The sequence below is a fragment of the Hemiscyllium ocellatum genome, chromosome 19, assembly GCF_020745735.1.
Source record: "Hemiscyllium ocellatum isolate sHemOce1 chromosome 19, sHemOce1.pat.X.cur, whole genome shotgun sequence".
Taxonomy (NCBI): Eukaryota; Metazoa; Chordata; class Chondrichthyes; order Orectolobiformes; family Hemiscylliidae; genus Hemiscyllium; species Hemiscyllium ocellatum.
In genome coordinates this window covers 19,047,971-19,067,016 of record NC_083419.1, presented here as the reverse complement: position 1 = coordinate 19,067,016, position 19,046 = coordinate 19,047,971, and the positions used below count along the sequence as shown (strand labels likewise).

The 19,046-nt window shown below is 42.0% G+C and overlaps 1 protein-coding gene across 1 annotated transcript in view; it reads left to right on the top strand.

The window, feature by feature from the left end:
• Nucleotides 1–2,600: 2,600 nt before the first annotated feature.
• utp20 (UTP20 small subunit processome component) overlaps nt 2,601–19,046 on the top strand; it is a 113,472-nt gene continuing 97,026 nt past the window's right edge. Inside the window, exons 1-10 of the mRNA XM_060839730.1 lie at nt 2,601–2,742; nt 3,975–4,055; nt 5,338–5,404; nt 7,438–7,570; nt 8,350–8,538; nt 10,423–10,504; nt 10,989–11,126; nt 14,033–14,188; nt 16,676–16,822; nt 17,596–17,730. Of these exons, the coding sequence (XP_060695713.1) occupies nt 2,698–2,742; nt 3,975–4,055; nt 5,338–5,404; nt 7,438–7,570; nt 8,350–8,538; nt 10,423–10,504; nt 10,989–11,126; nt 14,033–14,188; nt 16,676–16,822; nt 17,596–17,730 (1,173 nt within the window). The 5' untranslated portion in view covers nt 2,601–2,697. The remainder of the gene's footprint in view (nt 2,743–3,974; nt 4,056–5,337; nt 5,405–7,437; nt 7,571–8,349; nt 8,539–10,422; nt 10,505–10,988; nt 11,127–14,032; nt 14,189–16,675; nt 16,823–17,595; nt 17,731–19,046) is intronic.

Genomic DNA, 19,046 nt, shown 5'->3' with positions numbered 1-19,046 from the left:
TTTCAGTGCCAGTCTGATGCTAGTTATGTAGCCTCAAGTTAAAAAAAAAGATTGTATCAAATAGCATATTCCCTGACAGCTCACAACAGGCAAGGAACTAACTGCACCTAACCAGCTTGAAAAACTGAAAACAGTGTCTATCATTACGTAGTTTTCATGATTGGACAGTAATTGCTAAACAATCTGTTATGTACCAGGAATTATGCAAATAAGCAATTTAGACTTGCAATATTATGTGCTGGAAGCTACCCCGGTTCTTTGTAGATAGAAAGAACATGTTCACATACTATTTTGTTTCAACTCAACGAAACAGGTGACAGCCATCCTCTCATTCATTTCTTGGGGCAACCTGCCCAGTTTTAAATGGAAACAAAGTTTGGCAGTTAACTGTCAATCATCATCTAAGATATGATGATGGGATTAATGTTATATTGTGTTACAAATGATGAAGAGTGTTAATCAAATGAATAGACAGAAATAGTTCAAGGCTCTTGTGGTACAATGGTAGGTCCCTACCTCGTGGTCAGAAAACCCAGGCTCATGTCCCACTTGCTTCCAAGGTGTGTGACACATCTGAATGGGTTGATTTGAAAGCATCTCAACTTTAAATATTCTTGTGATGTAGTGGTAGTGACCCCATCTTGTGGCCAGGAGCCTCCAGTTCAAATATGAACTGCTCCAGGGTTGTGTAATACCCCTCCTCTCAGTCTTTTTTCTCCAAGGAGAACACTCCCATCTTCTTCAATCTATCCTCATTACTGAAGTTTGTCATTTCTGAAACCATTCTTGTAAATCACTTCAGCACTCTCTTCAATGCATTCACACCTTTCCTGTAAGTGCCCACAACTGTACATGTTACTCCAGCTGAGGTTTAATAAGTGTCTTCACAAGGTCAACATCACCTCCCTGCTTTCTACTCTACAGCTCTATTAATAAAGCAGGGAGCACTGTATGCTTTATTAGCTGCTCTCCACCTGTCCTGCTACCTTCACTGATCTGTGCACATACACACCTAGGTCCCTCAGCTCTGGCACCCCTTTAGGATTTTACCTCCCACTTTATATCATCTTTCAATGTTCTTCCAACCAAAGTGCATCACCTCACATTTCTCTGTAATGAATTTCATCGTCATCCATTCACCTGCTCTACTTACTTGTCAATGTCCTTTCAGAGTTCCACACTGTCCTCCTCAAAGTTTATAATTCTTTCAAGTTTAGTGTCATCTGCAAACTTTGAAATTGTCACCTGCACACTAAAATCCAAATCATTAAGATATATCAGAAAAAGCAAGGGTCCCAATACTGGCCCCTGGGGAACTCCAGTACAAACTTCCCTCCAACCCCAAAATATCCTTTGACCATTACTCTCTGTTTCCTATCACTCGATTAATTTTTGATCCACATTGTCACTATTCCTTTTATACCTTGACCTATAATTTTCTTCACAAGTCTGTTGTGTGGCTCCATATCCGATATCTTCTGGAAATCCATGCATACAACTTCAGCAGTATTACATCGACCCTTTCTGTTACCCGTTCAATGTCTCCAGCAAGATAGTTAAACACAATTGTCCCTTTAGAAATCCGATGTTAACTCTTCAGAATTGACACATCTATTCCTGTGTGATTATTAATTCCATCCCAAATAATTGTTTCTAGAGGTTTCCCCACGACCAACGTAAACTAAGTGGTCTGTCCTTGCAACCCTTCTTGAACAAAGTTGTAATATTTGCAATCCTCCAGTCTTCTGGCACTTCCCCCAAGCCAAGGGAAGACTGAAAGAATATGTCCAATGCCCAACAAATGCTCTCTTCACTGCTTTCAAAATTGTTGGATGCACTTCATCCAGTCACAGTACCTTGTTAACTTTAAATACCAACAACCTATCGAACATTTTTGCCATACTAATCTTGAACTTTCTAATGCCAAGAGGTTTCTCCACTTCCATAGACTGGGCAGCAACATTCTCTTTTATGAAGACAGACGCAAAGTATTCATTTAACACCACAGCTATGTTCCCAAACCCATTTGATCTCTGAGCAGCCCTATTCCTTCTTAAACCAGTCTGTTGCTGTTTATGTAGAAAACTTTGGGATTCTAAAATACTATAAGACAGAAATGAGGCCATTCAGCCCATTGAGTCTGCTCTGCGTTCAATCATGGCTGATAAGTTTCTTAACCCCATTATTCTGCTTTTTCCGTGTGACCCTTGATCCTCTTGATACTCAAGAACCTCTGTCAGTCTTAAATATACTCAATGACTTGGCCTCCACTGTCTTCTGTGGCAATGATTTCCTTTATGGTGTCGAAGAGAATGGAGGGATACAGAGAGCAAACGGAAAGGCAGAGCTGAGGCCCTGACTTTGTTGAATGGGGAAGCAGGTGTGAAGGGCCGAATGGTTTGCCCAGACTTTGGGGGCGAATAGGGGCGGGGCGAGTGGGGTGTGTGGTGAAAGGGGGAAGGGCTGTTGGGTGAAAGGGGCGGGGCGAGAGCAGGGGCGGGGCGAGAGCAGGGGGTGCTGCGCAAGCGTGCGCGCCGTGAGAACGTGGCCCCTGATTGGTCGAGGGCTGTTGCATCCCACAATCCCACGGTGAAAATGGCGGCGCCCAGGAGTCGGAGACGCGTGCAGTCCCAGTGAAGGGAATCTCTGTCCGCCCACTGACTGTGGTAGAGGCCGTGTCCCTCCACCTCTCTCACAATGAAGAACAAACCCACCCGGCACCGGACTCAGAACACGTTCCGGGTGAGCGGCGCAGGTTGAGGGGGGCCTGGGCTCCTCGGAACCCGTGTCAGCGCCGTCTGCCCGGGGGAGGAATGCGTCTCGATTTCCCCCTCCCAGCTCCAACCTCCTTACCCCATCGGGTAATCTCCCTCCAAACCATCCCCCCCAGAATCTTCCTCCCCCTCCCCATCTCCCAGATCACTCACTCCAAGACGATCCCCTTTCTAATCCACACCCTCACCCATCTCTCTCTCTCTCACTCCGGGACTGGACTGTACAGCGAGGATTTAAACCACAGGGCGACTTAGACGCAAGAACCTCTTGCATCTTCTCAGAGTAATTTCGATAAACTTTTGCCACGGTCAAATAAACCGGAAGAAGACATTCGGGTTGGATTGCTCCAGTGAAGAATTGCCACAGATGTGGGCTGACTGGACTGTAAAAGTCTTTGTGGCTCCTTGCCTCGTGTGGATGCCCCATGATATACCAATTTCTCACAGGAATAGCAGTAACGTTTGATTGGGGGAAGTAATATAACCTGATTAAGCTAGGTTGTTTAGGAAACACGGTTTGCAACACGTGACAATCTGACAAACCAAAATAAGCCAAAGCCCATCATCTTTAATAATGTATTTATTCAGCATATATGGGGGCTGTTATAAAATGAGTTCTATTTCACATTGTCAAATGCAGCCTGAATGTGGAGTCAGGTCTAAGCTAACAGTTGAGTAGAGTTGAACTCCTGAAGAGGATTGTAGCCTGTTTGGCTTTGGAGTTTGTTAAATCTTCGAAATGCACATCACATGGATTTATTCTGAAATTAGAAAAAACTACCATGTCAATTTTATAAATGTTTGCAAACACACTCAACCTATCTCCATGCTGTCAAGCAGTATTGATGTGCAATCTCTGCAACACGCTGTCTCCAGCTGGATGCATCCCACAGTTAAGCGAGCATTGCTGCTGGTTGGCAAACTGATATACTTATGGCCACAGGGATTTTACTAGATGGTGTACAAATGAACCAAATCTTGTTAGGGAACTTTCATTCTTTTGTTTGATAACTTTGAAATAAATTAGCATGTTGATTGAAATTGTAATGGGAGATGTTGATAACTGGCAAAAACAAAATGAGTTCTTTCAACCATTTATTACCTAAGTCAGAAAAAGGGTCTTTTTGTGCTTTTGTGTGTAGGATTGATTTAGATGATGTGTGTTTGTGATTAATAAAATTAATCTTCCTCTATTTACAGTTTCTCACCTTCTCGGAACGGTTAGCGAATGTGAATATTGATATAATCCATCGGATTGATAGAACTGGGAGCTATGCTGAGGTAAAGAGAACCTGATAACACAAGCATAAAGCTTTTGATACTCAGTATGTTTTAAATTCTGTCTGCCTTAAGTGCTGCAATAGTTGGAATATTTCTCGAAAAGAGAAAGGGTTTTATAATTATTTCCCATCAAATATTATTCTGAATTGTTTTAGCTGCAAGAAGCAGTTGAGGCAAAGCTTGAAGCCTTGGACTTAGATTTTAAGGAGAAATAAAGGAGAAATGGGATCAGCTGTAACATTAGCATTGAATTGATGGGCAGAATGGCCTCCTTAGTGTGTAATTGCTGTGATCTGCGTGGTGTTATTTTAATATAAATCCTATTCTTGTATGATGGCTTTTTTTTTTCTTTTTCTAAATGCCTAAGGTTAAAGTAGCTAGTAGCACATTGTAAAAGTAAGGTATTCTTTAAATGGTGTCCTGTAAATAAATTCTTATAAGCATTAGTGAGATGAATTTTTACTTTCTTGATTCGCAGTGAAGCAATGTGACTAAATGCTAATGCATTGTAACTGAAATGGAACTTACACCTGCGTAGCAACTTTTATGTTACTGAAATGCCACAAAGCAGTTGATTTTTTTTTGGTTTGTTACATGCAGCTACAATTGTAAAGTATGAAAATGCGGCAGGTAATTTCTGAGTAGCAAACTCCCACATATAGCAGTGCTTTAAGGATTTTTGATTGTGGGTTAATTGGAGATCAGGAATCTGGGAAGAGCTCTTCCAGCTGTTCTTTTGAGTAGTGTCATGAGATTTTTTGCATCTATCTTGGAGTTCAAATGCAGTCTCAGTTTCGCATTGTATTTGAGTATGGTACTCCGACAGCATGCATTGTAAGTGCCAGCTTGGATTAATTGCGGGTGGCTTGGAGTGATACTTGAACTCTCAAGCTTCTAATGTTGACATGAATGCTTTTGAACTGAGCTATGGTTGACATTTGTAGATCTCCAGAGCAAGTGTGAATCCATGTGGATATCCTAAATGTGTCTCCAGTGACCGATTTAATTTGTTTTCCCAGTGGCTGTGATTTAACCTGCTGAACAATCCTTTGCAAAGAATCAGAGTCAGACAGAACAAGCCAAGTGAGTGAGAGGTATAAGCATAGAACGCACTATTACCTGGACTTTCAAAGCTTGTCTCCAGAATTGGAAGGTCTGCAGTTGGATTGTTCCTGTAGTAGTTCCAGTGACTAGGATTGAGATTCCAGTATGTTTTTTGTGCACGTGGTCACATACTCATTGCTCTGCATGTGCAAGTCAAAACCTGCACTTCTTTTCTCAGGAAGTTGAAACCTACTTTTATGAAGGCCTGGAGAAATGGAGAGATCTTAACTGCACGGATCACTTTGGTATGGCTTTATTTACACAGTTGCTCATTAAAATTTGTCACAGAAATTTTGCATTGGATTTGCTCCAGTTTACGTTTAATTGATCAACAGCCTAGGAAAGTACGATATAATGTGCTCAGGAGTGGATATGGTTATGAAAAAGATAAGCCTTCCGGGCTGTGGGTAAAGAGCAGGCTGAGGTCAGAGCAGGACTAGACACTTTTTAAATTCAGTCATGGAATATGGGCATCACTGGCTAAGCTGGCATTTATTGCCAGAGGGCAATTAAGAGTCAACCATATTGCTGTGGGTCTGGAGTCACTAGACCAAGTAAGAATGGCAGCTTCCCTCCCTAAAGAACATTAGTGAGCCTGATGGGTCTTTATGACAATCGACAATGGATTTGTAGTCACCATCATTATGTTTATTCCAGGTTTTTATTTAATTCAAATTCCACCATCTGTTGAGATGGGATTCAAACCCAAGTACCCAGAACATTATCGGAGTCTCTGGATTAACAGACCAGCAATAGCACCAGGCCTTTGCCTCCCCATTACTGATTTCCTTCAACTCTGTCCTTTCACCAAACCCTTGGTCCTCCTACATTTCTGGGAAGTTATTTGTCCCCCTTTTGTGAAGACAGAACCAAAGTTTGTGTTGCATTATAATTTCCCTGTGTTCTGTCTGTAAGGGAGCTACACTTGTCTTTTCTAATCTTTTACTCTTCGTATATTTAAAGAAGCTTTTTACAGTCAGATTCTACATTTCCTGAATTTTACTCGTGTACTGTATTTTCTCCCTGTTGAACAACTTTTCTTGACCTCTTTTGCTGAACTCTGAAGTGCTGCAATCTTCAGGCTTGCTGCTCTCTTTTTTTGGCAATTTATATGTTTCCTCTTGGATTGAATATTCTTCCTAATTTCTTTTGCAAGCCATGGTTTAGCCATCTTTTATGAATGCTGCAGACAGGAATGAATAACTGTTCTAATTCATGCACACGTTATTTAAATATGAACCATTACCTGTCAATAGTCAACCCTTCAATAAGATTCCCCAATCCATCTCACTAATTTGCCCCTCACGCTCTCATTGTTCCCTTTTACGATTTCAGATTTGATTACTTCACTTTCCATCTAATGAAGAATTCTGTTGTGTTATGATCATTCTCGCCCAAGGGATCTCATACTGCAAGATTTTCAATGAATCCTTTCTCATTGCACAGTACCCAGTCTAGAATAGTCTGTCTCTGATTCATTTCTCAATGTGTTGGTCTAAAAAAAAACCATCACATAAACACTCCAAGAAATCCTCCTCCACAGTACCATTGCTGGTTTGCTATGTCCAATCTAAATGTAAATTAAAGTCATCCATGATTACGGTTGTATTCTTATTACATTCATCTCTGATTTCTTGTTTATTGTGTTCCCTAACATCTCCAGTATTGTTTGGGGACCAATAAACAACCCTCTACCCCTTGATGTTTCTTATTCCATATCATGATTTTCTGAGCCACTATCATTCCTCGCTATTGCACTGAATTACTCCTTTATTAACAGGAGTTAATACTCCTGTATTAACTATCCCATCTCCTTTTCCTTTTTTGTTTGCCCTTCTTCAAACATGATTACCACTCATTGCTGAGAGTCTGGAGTCGCAGGCCAGTCAGACAGGGTAAGGACAGCAGATCCCTCAAAGGCAAGGCCAGATTGGTGTTTACAGTAATCAATGATAGTTTTGTAGCCAACATTACTGAGATGAGCTTTCAATTCCAGATTTAATTATTAAAGTTAAATTCCAGCAGTTGCTGTGGTGGGATTTGAGCCCAGGTGCCCAGAACATTAGACTGGGCCTCTGGGTGTCTAATCCATTAACATTGCCACCACATTACTGTGATGGAAATCCTCCCCATCTCCTCGACTTCTAAAATGAGCTTGTATTCACAACCTTGAAATGTGGAGACAGCCAAACTAATGAAAGGCTATGGTAAAGAATCAAAGACTGCGCAGTTGAAACTTGATTCTTGACTGGATTCTAACCTGTGTTTCTCTTTCTAGTTAACTTTTACAAAGAGGTATACGGAAAAACCCAATCTTTTAATCAGTTGGTATACCATCAGAAGACGGTGGTAGAAAGCTTGAAAAGTCATCTTCAAATCAGGAGCAGCCTGGCATACCAACCTTTACTTGAGTAAGGATTTGAAGAGGTTGATTATGTTAAGGGGAACAGTCAACGAATTAATCCACAGCTGTATAAAGATGTTCCTAAACTTCTGTCTTATTGTAGACAGAAAACCTGCAGCATACAGGCGGCATGGTGGCTCAGTGGTTAGCACTGCTGTTTCACAGCGCCAGGGGCCCGGGTTCAATTCCTTGTGCAACTGTCTGTGTGGAGTTTGCACATTCTCCCCATGTCTGCGTGGGTTTCCTCCGGGTGCTCTGGTTTCCTCCCACAGTCCAAAGATATGCGGGATAAGTGAATTGGCCATGCTAAGTTGCCTATTGTATTAGGTGGATTCATCAGGGGTAAATATGGGGGGGGGGGTGGGTTTCTCTTCGGAGGGTCGGGTGGACTTGTTGGGCCGAAGGTAATCCAATCTAATCTAATTGTGTGCTTGCTTCAGTGAGCAATCCTTTAAGATCAGCATATGATCTATCAAGCCCTGTCTCAGCCTGAGATCTGATTTGTCCAATAGTAACAGCTGCTGGGATAAGATGCTGTGATCTGTTGAAGTTTGGCATTTTTGCATTTGTCCTAATGACTGAGAGATGAAAAGCTCAGCAACATGCCTCTTTTTTTTCCCCCCATCATATTTTGTACGTATTTAAAACTGTAGTCCGTTGACGATGCCACGTATCTCTTTATTTGGCACATTGCAAAATTTTGTTCATGTTTCTGTGAAATGCAATGCTCTGTCTTTGCTATGTTAGCAAAGTGTAAAGTGACATTGTGCGATTTGTGAATTACAGCCTCGTGGTACAGCTGGCCAGAGATCTGCAGGGGGACTTCTATCCACACTTCAGAGAGTTCTTTATAATTATAACCTCCTTGCTGAACACACAGGACACAGAACTGTTGGAATGGATCTTCACCTGTCTCTCCTACCTGTACAAATACCTCTGGAGACTTATGGTCAAGGACATAACAGACATTTACAGGTGCACAGTCACTTTTTTAAGTTTGAGTCATTAAGAATCTGCTGTTAAGCTTCTACTTGGAAAGTTTTCTTAATTTTTATGTGGGAGTTGCATGCTTTACCTGAAACAGATTGAAAGTAGGGACAATGTACATTCACTTCCTATTTTGTGCTAATATATTTTCAGGTAGATATGCTGTTTTATAAAGGATTAGTAAAGAATTAAAATAGAAGGTTCTTTTGCACCAAGAACCTGACCATTTTTAAATAGTGCGGTGATGGAATTTCTTCCTTGATCAACAGCAATAATTGCTTTTGAGCTGGGGAAATAGTTGTTTGAGTACATCTGTAAATTGTGCTGATCAGAAGTTACAGCACAAAACAAGATTAAAATCAAGGTTTGCGTAAAGATTTGTAGCTCGGTTGCCATAGTTATGGGTGTGTTCACCGAGCTGGGATGTTGAGCTGTGGAGGACAGCCAGAGAATTTCTAGAAGCATGGCACTCATCCACGGACGCTATCAACAAACACATTGACCTAGACCCAATATACCGGCCACTATGACGAGCAGCTGCCAGCAGCAGGAACAGAACCAAATACATTTCAGAAGAGACAGTACAACAGCCCTTTGCAGAAGGCTCCAAAGCACTTGAAATGTCACCTATGTAGAGGATGAAATGTCTGCAAGTCAACTTCCCAGCTCGGTGAACATACCCAAATCCTACAGCCTGCACTAGCTCTTAGCATCCTATTAGTCCTTCTGTCCACTTTAGCATACCGGTTTCCTCTATTTCAATTGTTAATCCACAAATTCCACATTTCTTTCAGCTAACATCTTTCTCAACTTGTCCTACCACCTTCAAAGATTTATGTATGTTAAACCCCTGCCTCATCTTTGTTCCTACATCTCTATGTAAATCGGCATTTTAATGTTTATTTTGTCTATCTTATTCCTTCCATTAATGTACAGTAACCCTGCAAAATCATGAATGTGAATTTGCCTATCTGTTCCAAAAAACAAGTGACAGTAAAAACCGTGTACTACAATTTTTAACGTATTTTTAAACAAACTCCACAGTCACGAATTTGATAATTTGTGGGGTTCTCAGGGACAGAACCCTTGCAGACACAGAGGAACAGCTGTATCATTTCAACATCTTTCTGTGTTAATTTGTATCAGTCAATGTCTTCTAACTTATTTTTCCTGTTTAATCTATTTAATAAACTGATTCTGTTGAGACAATCAATAACTTTTCCTGACCATGAGTGTTACATTTTTACTATTATCAGCCTTAATTAAAAAACCAACTTGAAATTAAACATACTTTTCAGGATGTCCCAAAGTGTTCTACAGTTAATGAAATACTTGGTAAGATGATTAGATTAGATTCCTTACAGTGTGGAAACAGGCCCTTTGACCCAACCAGTCCACACCGACCCTCCGAAGAGTAACCCACCCAGACCCATTTCACTCTGACTAATGCACTTAACACTAGGGGCAATTTAGCATGGCCAGTTCACCTGATCTGCGCATCTTTGGATTGTGGGAGGAAACCGGAACACCCAGAGGAAACCCACGCAGACACGGGAAAAATGTGCAAACTCCACACAGACAGTAACCCAAGGCTGGAATCGAACCCAGGTCCCTGGCACTGTGAGGCAGCAGTGCTAACCACTGAGCCACCGTGCTGCCCAGATGGTGGGAAACATATCAGGAGATCTTTGCGCAGCAAAACCTCTCAAACAGCAAACAAGCAAGTAACCAGGTCTTCTATTTTCTGGTATTAGTTGGAGAATAAATGTTTTGGGAAATACCTGCTTTCAGACAGATGTGTTTTATGAAATTCACTGCATTGAATTTTTAATTTATCCTTATTATTAAAGTGTTTCTTGTTTTTTTTTGTAGTTTGTATAGTTCACTTTTGGGCCACAATAAGGAGCATATCAGACGTTTTGCAGCTGAAAGTTTTGCTTTCTTAATGAGAAAGGTGAGTTTATTTTAAAATTATTCATTCTTGGGATTAAGGTCTTCAGTTAGTGAGGCCCTTCAATTAAGTGTTCATTGTTTTCAGTGTATGAGCGGATGCACACAGAATGCAGTGTGCTAATGTAAATAACAGTTTGGAACTGAATAAAAGATAAGCTAGCTGAGCTTTGAGCTTTTGAAATCTCATGGCCTCTCCTTTAAGATGCTGCTTTCTCTCACCAAGCTTTTGGTCACCTGTCCTAATATCTCCACCCGGGTTCTGTCACTTTGTGTCTGATACCATTCCTGTGAACCTGCTTGGGATGTTATGCAATGTTAAAATTGTGTTGTAAATTCAAGCTGTTTGTAAACTGTTTTCTTGTCATGCTGAGGATAAAACGTGTGCCGGGGGTCCTTTTTTGCAGATTCAGTTTAATTACATTGATGTGGCTTTTTTTTTTGTTTCCTCAAGTACCCATTGGTGATTGTTTTCTGTGTCTTTGCAGGCTCCTGATCACAATGTCCTCTTCAACTTCATGTTTGCTGACCTGGAGCAACACTCTGAGAAGGCCGAGGGAGTGGGCCAGCTGCTTTTCGATGTGTGCAAAGGAGTCCAAAATACCTTGCACTCATGTGCAGCCAAAGTAATATTTTAATCATTTGACTATTGTTGGTAAAAGACACATTCTGTCAAAAATGTTGGCTTGCACTCACCAGGACATTTGCAAGGAATAGCAGAGTCAAAGAGAGCAGTGTTTTAGAGAGTAGATATTCGTTGGCAAGTGTTGCTATGGAGAAAGCACTTGTTAAGTGAAGACTGACTGGTTAACTGTCGAACTTTGACTCTGATTAGTCATGATGCCCTGAGGAATGAGCCAGAGGATGTCTTGTCACCTGTTTTGTTCAGTTGAATTGAATTGAGTGCAGTATATGTATGTGCTCTTTCTGCCTCTCACTGTGTGCAGAGGCGATGATATAGTTGTGCTGTTGCTGGTAATCTTTTGGGGATCAGGGTTTGAATCTAAATGTGATAGGTGGTGGAATTTAAATCTTTTGTTAAAAAAGAGATGATCAAAATGAAGCCATTGTTGAACACTGCAAAACCCCATCTGGTTCACTCATGTCCTTTAGGGAAGGAAATCTGTTATCTTACCTGGCCTACCTGGACTCTAGACCCATAGCAAGGTAAATGACTCTAAACTACCCTCTGAAATGACCACTCAGTTGTAACACTTGTTAGAATGAAAATGAATGAAACTGGACAGATGACCTGGTATTGACCTAGGCACCAGAAATGACAATGGCATAAACAATCCTATCCTCCTCACTAACATCTGAGAGAACTGTCTCACAGCCGAATCAAGCAACAGCTTGACATAGACAACTCGGAATTGTACCTCATGGATAATGTCCCAGAACCACTACCACCATCCCTGGTTATGTCCTTTCCCACTAACAGAACAGACCCAGCAGAGGTGGTGGCAAGGTGGTATACAGTTGACAAAGAATTGCCTGGGAATCCTCAATACTTACTCAAGACATCATGAAAACTTGTGGTTTCAGGTTAAGCATGGGCAAGGAAATCTCCTGCTGATTACCACGTTGTCCTCCCTTGGCAGATGAATCAGTACTCTTCCATGCTGAACAACACCTGTAGGAAACACTGAGAGTAGCAAGAATGCAAAAATTACTCTGGGTGTGGAATTTCAATGTCCCTTATCAAGAGTGGCTCAGCAGCAGCAGCAGCAGCACTACTGATTGAACTGTTTGGGTCCTAAAGGACATAGCTACTTGTTGGGTCTGCAGCAGATGGTGAGGGCACCAACAAGTGGGAAAAACATACTTGACCTCATCCTCACCAATCTACAGGTATATCTGTCCATGACAGTATCAAAATCTTGGCTTCACATTGAAGATATCCTGTGTTGTGTGACACTACCACCCTGCTGAATTGAATAGTTTTCAAGTAGACTTAACAACTCAAGACTGGGCATCCACGAGGCACTGTGGGTCATCAGCAGAATTGTACTCGAACACTGTCTGCAACTTAGGGCTGGTATACGCTCCATTTCCATCAAGCCAGGGGATCAATACTTGGACAGTGGGGCATGCCAGGAGCAGCACCAAGCACCTCCGCCTCCTCCAGAATTGTCCAGCATCACAGATACCAGTCTCCAGCCAATTCGATTCACTTCATGTGTTATCAGGAAACAGTTGGAGGTATACAATACTGCCAACACAATAGGCCCTGACAACATTCAGGCAATAATACAGTAAACTTGTGCAGAACCTCCTGACAGTTCTGTCCCAGGCCCATCTGTTTTCAGTTGCTTCATCCATGTTCTTCCCTCCATAAAAGGGTCAGAAGATCGAATTTTGACTGATGACTGTACAATGCTGAAGCAGTCCTTGTCTAAACATACGATGACCTGGACAACTTCCAGACTTGGACAAAAGATGGACAATAACATTTGTGCCACACAAATGCCAGGCTTCTCCAACAAGAAAGGAATCTAATCATTGTCTCTTGATATTCAGTAGTGGTTACAAAAATCCCCACTATCAACAGCCTTGGATTACCATTGACCGGAAGCTGAATTGGACTAAAGCGCAGCAGGTCAGGCAGCATCAAAGGAGCAGGAGAATTGATGTTTCGGGCATAAGCCTGAAGAAGGGCTTATGCCCGAAATGTCAATTCTCCTGCTCCTTTGATGCTGCCTGACCTGCGCTTTTCCAGCAACACATTTTTCAGCTCTGATCTCCAGCATCTGCAGTTCTCACTTTCTCCTGAATTGGACTAGCCAAGTAAATGCAGTGGCTACAAGAGCAGGTCAGAAACTAGGAATCCTGCAACAAGTAACTCCCCTCCAGACTCCTCAAAACCTGCCCACCATCTACAAGGCACACGTCAGGAGTGTGATAGGATACTCCTCACTTGCCTGGATGAGTGTAGCTCCAACAACAATCAAAAAGCTTGACAACCTCCAGGACAAAGCAGCTGCTTGGTTGGTAATACATCCACTCCCTCCACCACTGACGCTCAGCAGCAGCAGTGCATACTATCTACAAGATGCACTTCAGAAATTCACCAAATGTCTGTAGACAACACCATGAAAATGCACAACCACTTCCACCGAGGACAAGGACAGCAGTTACATGGGAACACCACCACCTGCAAGTTCCCCTCCAAGTCGTTCAGAACCTAGACTTTGAAATATATAGCTGGTCGTTCAAAATCCTGGAACTCTGTCCCTAATAGTGTTGTGGGTCTACCCTCCAGCACATGGACTGCAGCTGTTCAAGAAGACCTGTCGCCATTACCATGGGGACAAACAATACACACTAGCCCAGCCAGCGATGACCACATCTATGAATGGACTATGCACCTATGAATAAAAAACATATAGTGGTCAAGGTTGAATGCTTGTATTGTGTCGAATCTTAGCAGCTGATTGTGCAGCGTGCCTTCACAATGGAGACTGATGATTTACAAAACAGAATATAATGATTTGTTGTTGAGATTTATAAAGTTTTATTTCCTGTTTTATAGATCTTTCCCGCTGTCTTACAAAAACTGGGACCTGTCACAGAGTTAGAGGCAGTGTTACCATGGGATAAGGTTGGGCAAGCTGTTCACCACATGGCCAAGTCATTTGCATCCTACGTTGACAGGGAACATTTCGATTTAGTCTGGAGCTGCTTACAAGTAAGTTGATTGGTATTGAAAGATCTGACCGATCTCTCTGGCATTACCTGTGGCAGCTTGCATGATGTGTTGTTTAACATGGACGACAAAGAGCCAAGGGTTTAAAGAATTACATTCTGAAGGCAGGCATCACAGACTAAGGTGTACATTCCGTTGTATATAGACAATGAAGGAGCAACCTTGTTGAAGAGCTAATGATGTTTAGAAACATTGATGGGTTTGAAACTATTTCTTCTGATGGGGTGGGGGCGGGGGGGCGTTGAGGACAAGAGAACAGAATATTCAGTGACAGCCAAGTCATTCAAGGTGTTAGAAAACCCTTCGCACAGAGAGGAGAGTAGAAATCGAGAACTCCCTTTCCATAAAAGAGTTGTTGAGGCTGAAACTTAATTTAGGAGTCTCAAAACTGAGATTGATATAATCGGGCATGGAATTTAGTTTTATGGCAGTAAGCCTGGTAAATGGTGTTCACATGCAGGCTCCCATGCACTAGCTGGTGAAACAGGCCTGGGTACTTCATGACCTTCTCTCTTCCTATGTAATTTAGTGTAGTGTCTCTTTAAGAATGTCAGACGCTTCAGACAGAGAGTCAGAATCACAGTGATATGCCTGACTTCATTTTTGCTTTCTTTTCTGCGTATGATTATCAAGATTAGTCAGGCATCGCAGCCATGTTCTCAAACAGACTCGTCCTAACCTGCAATCCTCTTCCTGACCTCTCCGCCCCCACCCCACTCCGGCCTATCACCCTCACCTTGACCTCCTTCCACCTATCCCACCTCCATCGCCCCTCCCCCTAGTCCCTCCTCCCTACCTTTTATCTTAGCCTGCTTGGCTCTCTCTCTCTTATTCCTGATGAAGGGCTTATGCTCGAAACGTCGAATTCTCTATTCCTGAGATGCTGCCTGGCCTGCTGTGCTTTGACCAGCAACACATTTGCAGCTGTGATCTCCAGCATCTGCAGACCTCATTTTTTACACTAATTGCAGTTATTCTGACTCCTGTGTCAAGGAGATATTTCTTATTGCTGGTGTTGGTACCTATCTCTGCTGTACAGATGTGGCTGTACATCCCACTTCAGAGACTCCAGCACTCAGTTCACACTGGCAGTACTGAGATAATGCTCAACTGTTAGAAGTGCCATCTTTCAAATGGACCTGATTCTGACCTCTTGTACTCAATCCTCTTCATCAGAGGAAACCAAATCAAATCGATTAACTGAGGATCTCCCTGCCGTCTTGGGTGGATATAAAGATCCTGTGAAGAAAACCCAACAGGGTTATAGAATCATACACGGCTGAAAATGTGTTGCTGGAAAGGCACAGCAGGTCATGCAGCATCCAAGGAGCAGGAGAATCGACGTTTCGGGCATGAGCCCTTCTTTAGGCTCATGCCCGAAACGTCAATTCTCCTGCTCCTTGGATGCTGCCTGATCTACTGCGTCTTTCAGCAACACATTTTCAGCTCTGATATCCAGCATCTGCAGTCCTCACTTTCTCCGATAAAATCATACAGCACGGAAACCGACCCTTCGGTCCAATTTGTCCATGCCACCCAAGTTTCCCAAACTAGACTAATCCCATTTGCTTGAACTTGGCCCATGTCCCTCTGAACCTGTCCTATTCATGTATCTGTCCAAATGTCTTTTAAATGTTGTAACCTTACCTGCATCGTCCACTTTTACTGGCAGTCCACTCCCCGTACATACCACCTTCTGAATGAAAAAGTTGTCCCTCAGGTCCCATTTAAATCTTTCCCCTCTCACCATAAAAATATGCCTCCTAGTTTTGAACTCTCCCATCCCAGGAAAATTACCTTTGTGTTTCATCTTAACTATGCCCCTCATGATTTTATAAACCTCCATAATGTTACCCTGCATCCTCCTGCGCTCCAGTGAAAAAAGTCTCAACCAATCAGCCTCTCCTCTTAACTCAAACTCTCCAGTTCTGGCCACATCCTGTTAGAATTTTTCTTTATGTCATGATCAATATTATTTATCCTTCGGTCAACATCTCAAAAGCTGATAATCTAGACTTTCTCTTGTGCTGTTTGTTGGACCTATATCATTTCCTAGATTACAACAGTGACAGCATTTCAGAGACACACTACGTTGACTCTACAGCACTTTGGGACATTCTGAGATTGTGAAGGTCCCTACATAGAGTGATGTGGCACCATAGTTTGATGGACAGCGCAACCAGAATTAGACCCATTGATTGTGTTGTGTTAAAATTGATAAGTTCTGAGAGCATAATTCAGTCATGCAGACTACTGGTAGTCCCTGTTTTTGATGATATATGTTTTTATGTTTAGGAAGTATAATACCGAGTGTGATTTATTTTTGTAAGTGACAAGAGACAATAGCTGCAGGGTCCAGTGACTGACAGGGGATAGATTATGTTCCTTTTGGGAATGTGTGTCTGTCCCATTGTAAGAATGTTTCATCTAAGTAAAGAGCAAAAAATTAGCTTTTTTTTTCATTGGTAGAGATGTGTCCTGGGGCTCTGCGACCAACTAAACTGCGGGGACAGGCAGCAAGGCTCTGATCAAATCCAGAGGATACTGCAGATATACCTGGTGATGGTGGAAAGTGGACAGGGGTCAAAGGTTACTCATCCAGTCGAGCTTTGTGAGGTGAGTCCTGGGATCATAGTGTCGCAGACTTTTATAGGACAGAAAGGTTGCCATTCAGTCCATTGTGTCTGTATCTGCTATCCAGTTAGCTACATATGCTAGCCATTTCCCCATAAGTTTTCAGATTAGTCCTTTTCAAGCACATATCCAAATTTCACTTTAGAAAACACCGTGCAATCGGTTTCCTGCAGGTACTGTGATCAAGATCATCATTACCTGTGAAAAAAACATTTCTCCTTCCTTCATTCTTTTGCAGTTTACGTTAAAATGACTTTTTATAGAGTTACCCAAAGTGTTACAATGCAGAGAGGATTGTGTGGCCCATTGTGTCTACACTGACTCTTTAAATGAGCTTCATTACCTGGTCTTGGTTACAGACCAGTTCGCCAGTCGGGATGTTTTTCCCTTCCTGTTCTATCAAAACCTGCTGGAATTCTGAATATCTTTCTTAAATCTCCTGTAATTTCCATCCACTGTAAGGAGAGTAATCCCACATATTCTGGTCCAGAACTGTCAGCTGGTGAATCCAGGATTTTAATATACTTTTATTTATGAGGGCAAATATTACAAACATGTACCTCAAAACCCAATAAGAGGAGCACAGTGAACTCCCAGTTAATGCAAATTGTCTGATCACAAGTCAGTACTTCCATTTCTGTACAGTTACTACCATGTCTACAAACAATGTATTGAAGGTGATTTCACTCACCACACACTGAAACCAGACGTACTGTTCTAATTACCCTCTCAGCCCAATATGCTTCTTCCTTTAGACCTTGATCCAGATGCTGCAGGCTTCACAGATGACCACATCCTGCTGTGAGGCTCTTCTTGAGGTATTCTCCACCCTCCTGAAGGCTCAGAATATTACTCTGCCAAAAGCACTGATTGGAGAAGCTTCTAGGAAGGTAATTGATGCATTTTTTTTTTGCTGTACAATATACTGACAATGTGCTGTTGTTATCATGCTTGTACCTGTGGAGGGATTTCTAGTTTTAAAGATCGTTATGTGCTTTCCAAATGTTTAGTCACCTCAGGATTCTGCATTGATTGTGCAACTTTGTTTTTCTTGTGTCATAAATCGAGGTAATACAATGTCTTGCTGAAAAGTGAGACTGATGTTGAAGCTTTTCATCTTGAAGTCATCAGGACAAACACAAATACAGGTACACAATCCTTTATCTGAAACACTTGAGACCAACTGGTTTTCGGAATTTGAAAGTTTTTGAATTTCGGAATAAGTGACGGTTTGATGGTGAAATTTAAAAAATTTTTGTTGAACAGCAGATGCACAGTGAGTACTATGGGCCCTGAGACAGAATTGAGGCCTGTCAGTGCTCTGCCACGCCCCCCTACACCACATCTGAGTAACATGCATCGACTGGGTGTGGAATTGGGTTAACTGTTTGTATGCCAAACAACCTTGTTAATGAGAAAAAAACTACATGAGAAAACCTTCAAATTTTGGAGCTTTTTGGATTTTGGGATTTCTGATAAAAGGTTGTCTACCTGTACCAAATTTCTAATGATCGCTGTAGAAGAAAAGGGTGATGATTGCTTGACAAATTGATGCTGGCTGAGGAAGCAATGAGCTGAAAATGTGTTGCTGGTTAAAGCACAGCAGGTCAGGCAGCATCCAAGGAATAGGAAATTCGACGTTTCGGGCATAAGCCCTTCATCAGGAATTGGGAGGAAGAGAGCTTCTTCAAGGAAGGCATCCTTGTAAGAGGATTCGCAGTAGGTTAAAATCTTCGGGTAAAAAATGAGGTCTGCAGATGCTGGAGATCACAGTGAAAATGTGTTGCTGGTTAAAGCACAGCAGGTCAGGCAGCATCCAAGGAATAGGAAATTCGACGTTTCGGGCATAAGCCCTTCATCAGGAATCGGGAAGCAATGAGGCATTATTGACTCCTGAAGCCAGCAGTAAGTCGATAAAGGTACAGGCCTGAATAAATTCCTTTGGTTTGTGAAGAAATGCCCATTGCATACGAATGTACCACTTCCAGCTATTGTAAATAAGGCATATGACAAGCTCAAATATCTTTAAATGAGTGTCGCGATTAACACAGCCAGGATTGTTCAGCAAAATACTGCGCATGTGCAGAATTCCATCTAACAGTGGACATTCCTCAGTCAGTTGGAGTGGACTGTTAATACTCTTTTTTTTCATTGTCAAATTTCACAATATTTATTACTTTCTTGTATTTGTCCTGATGAATGTAAG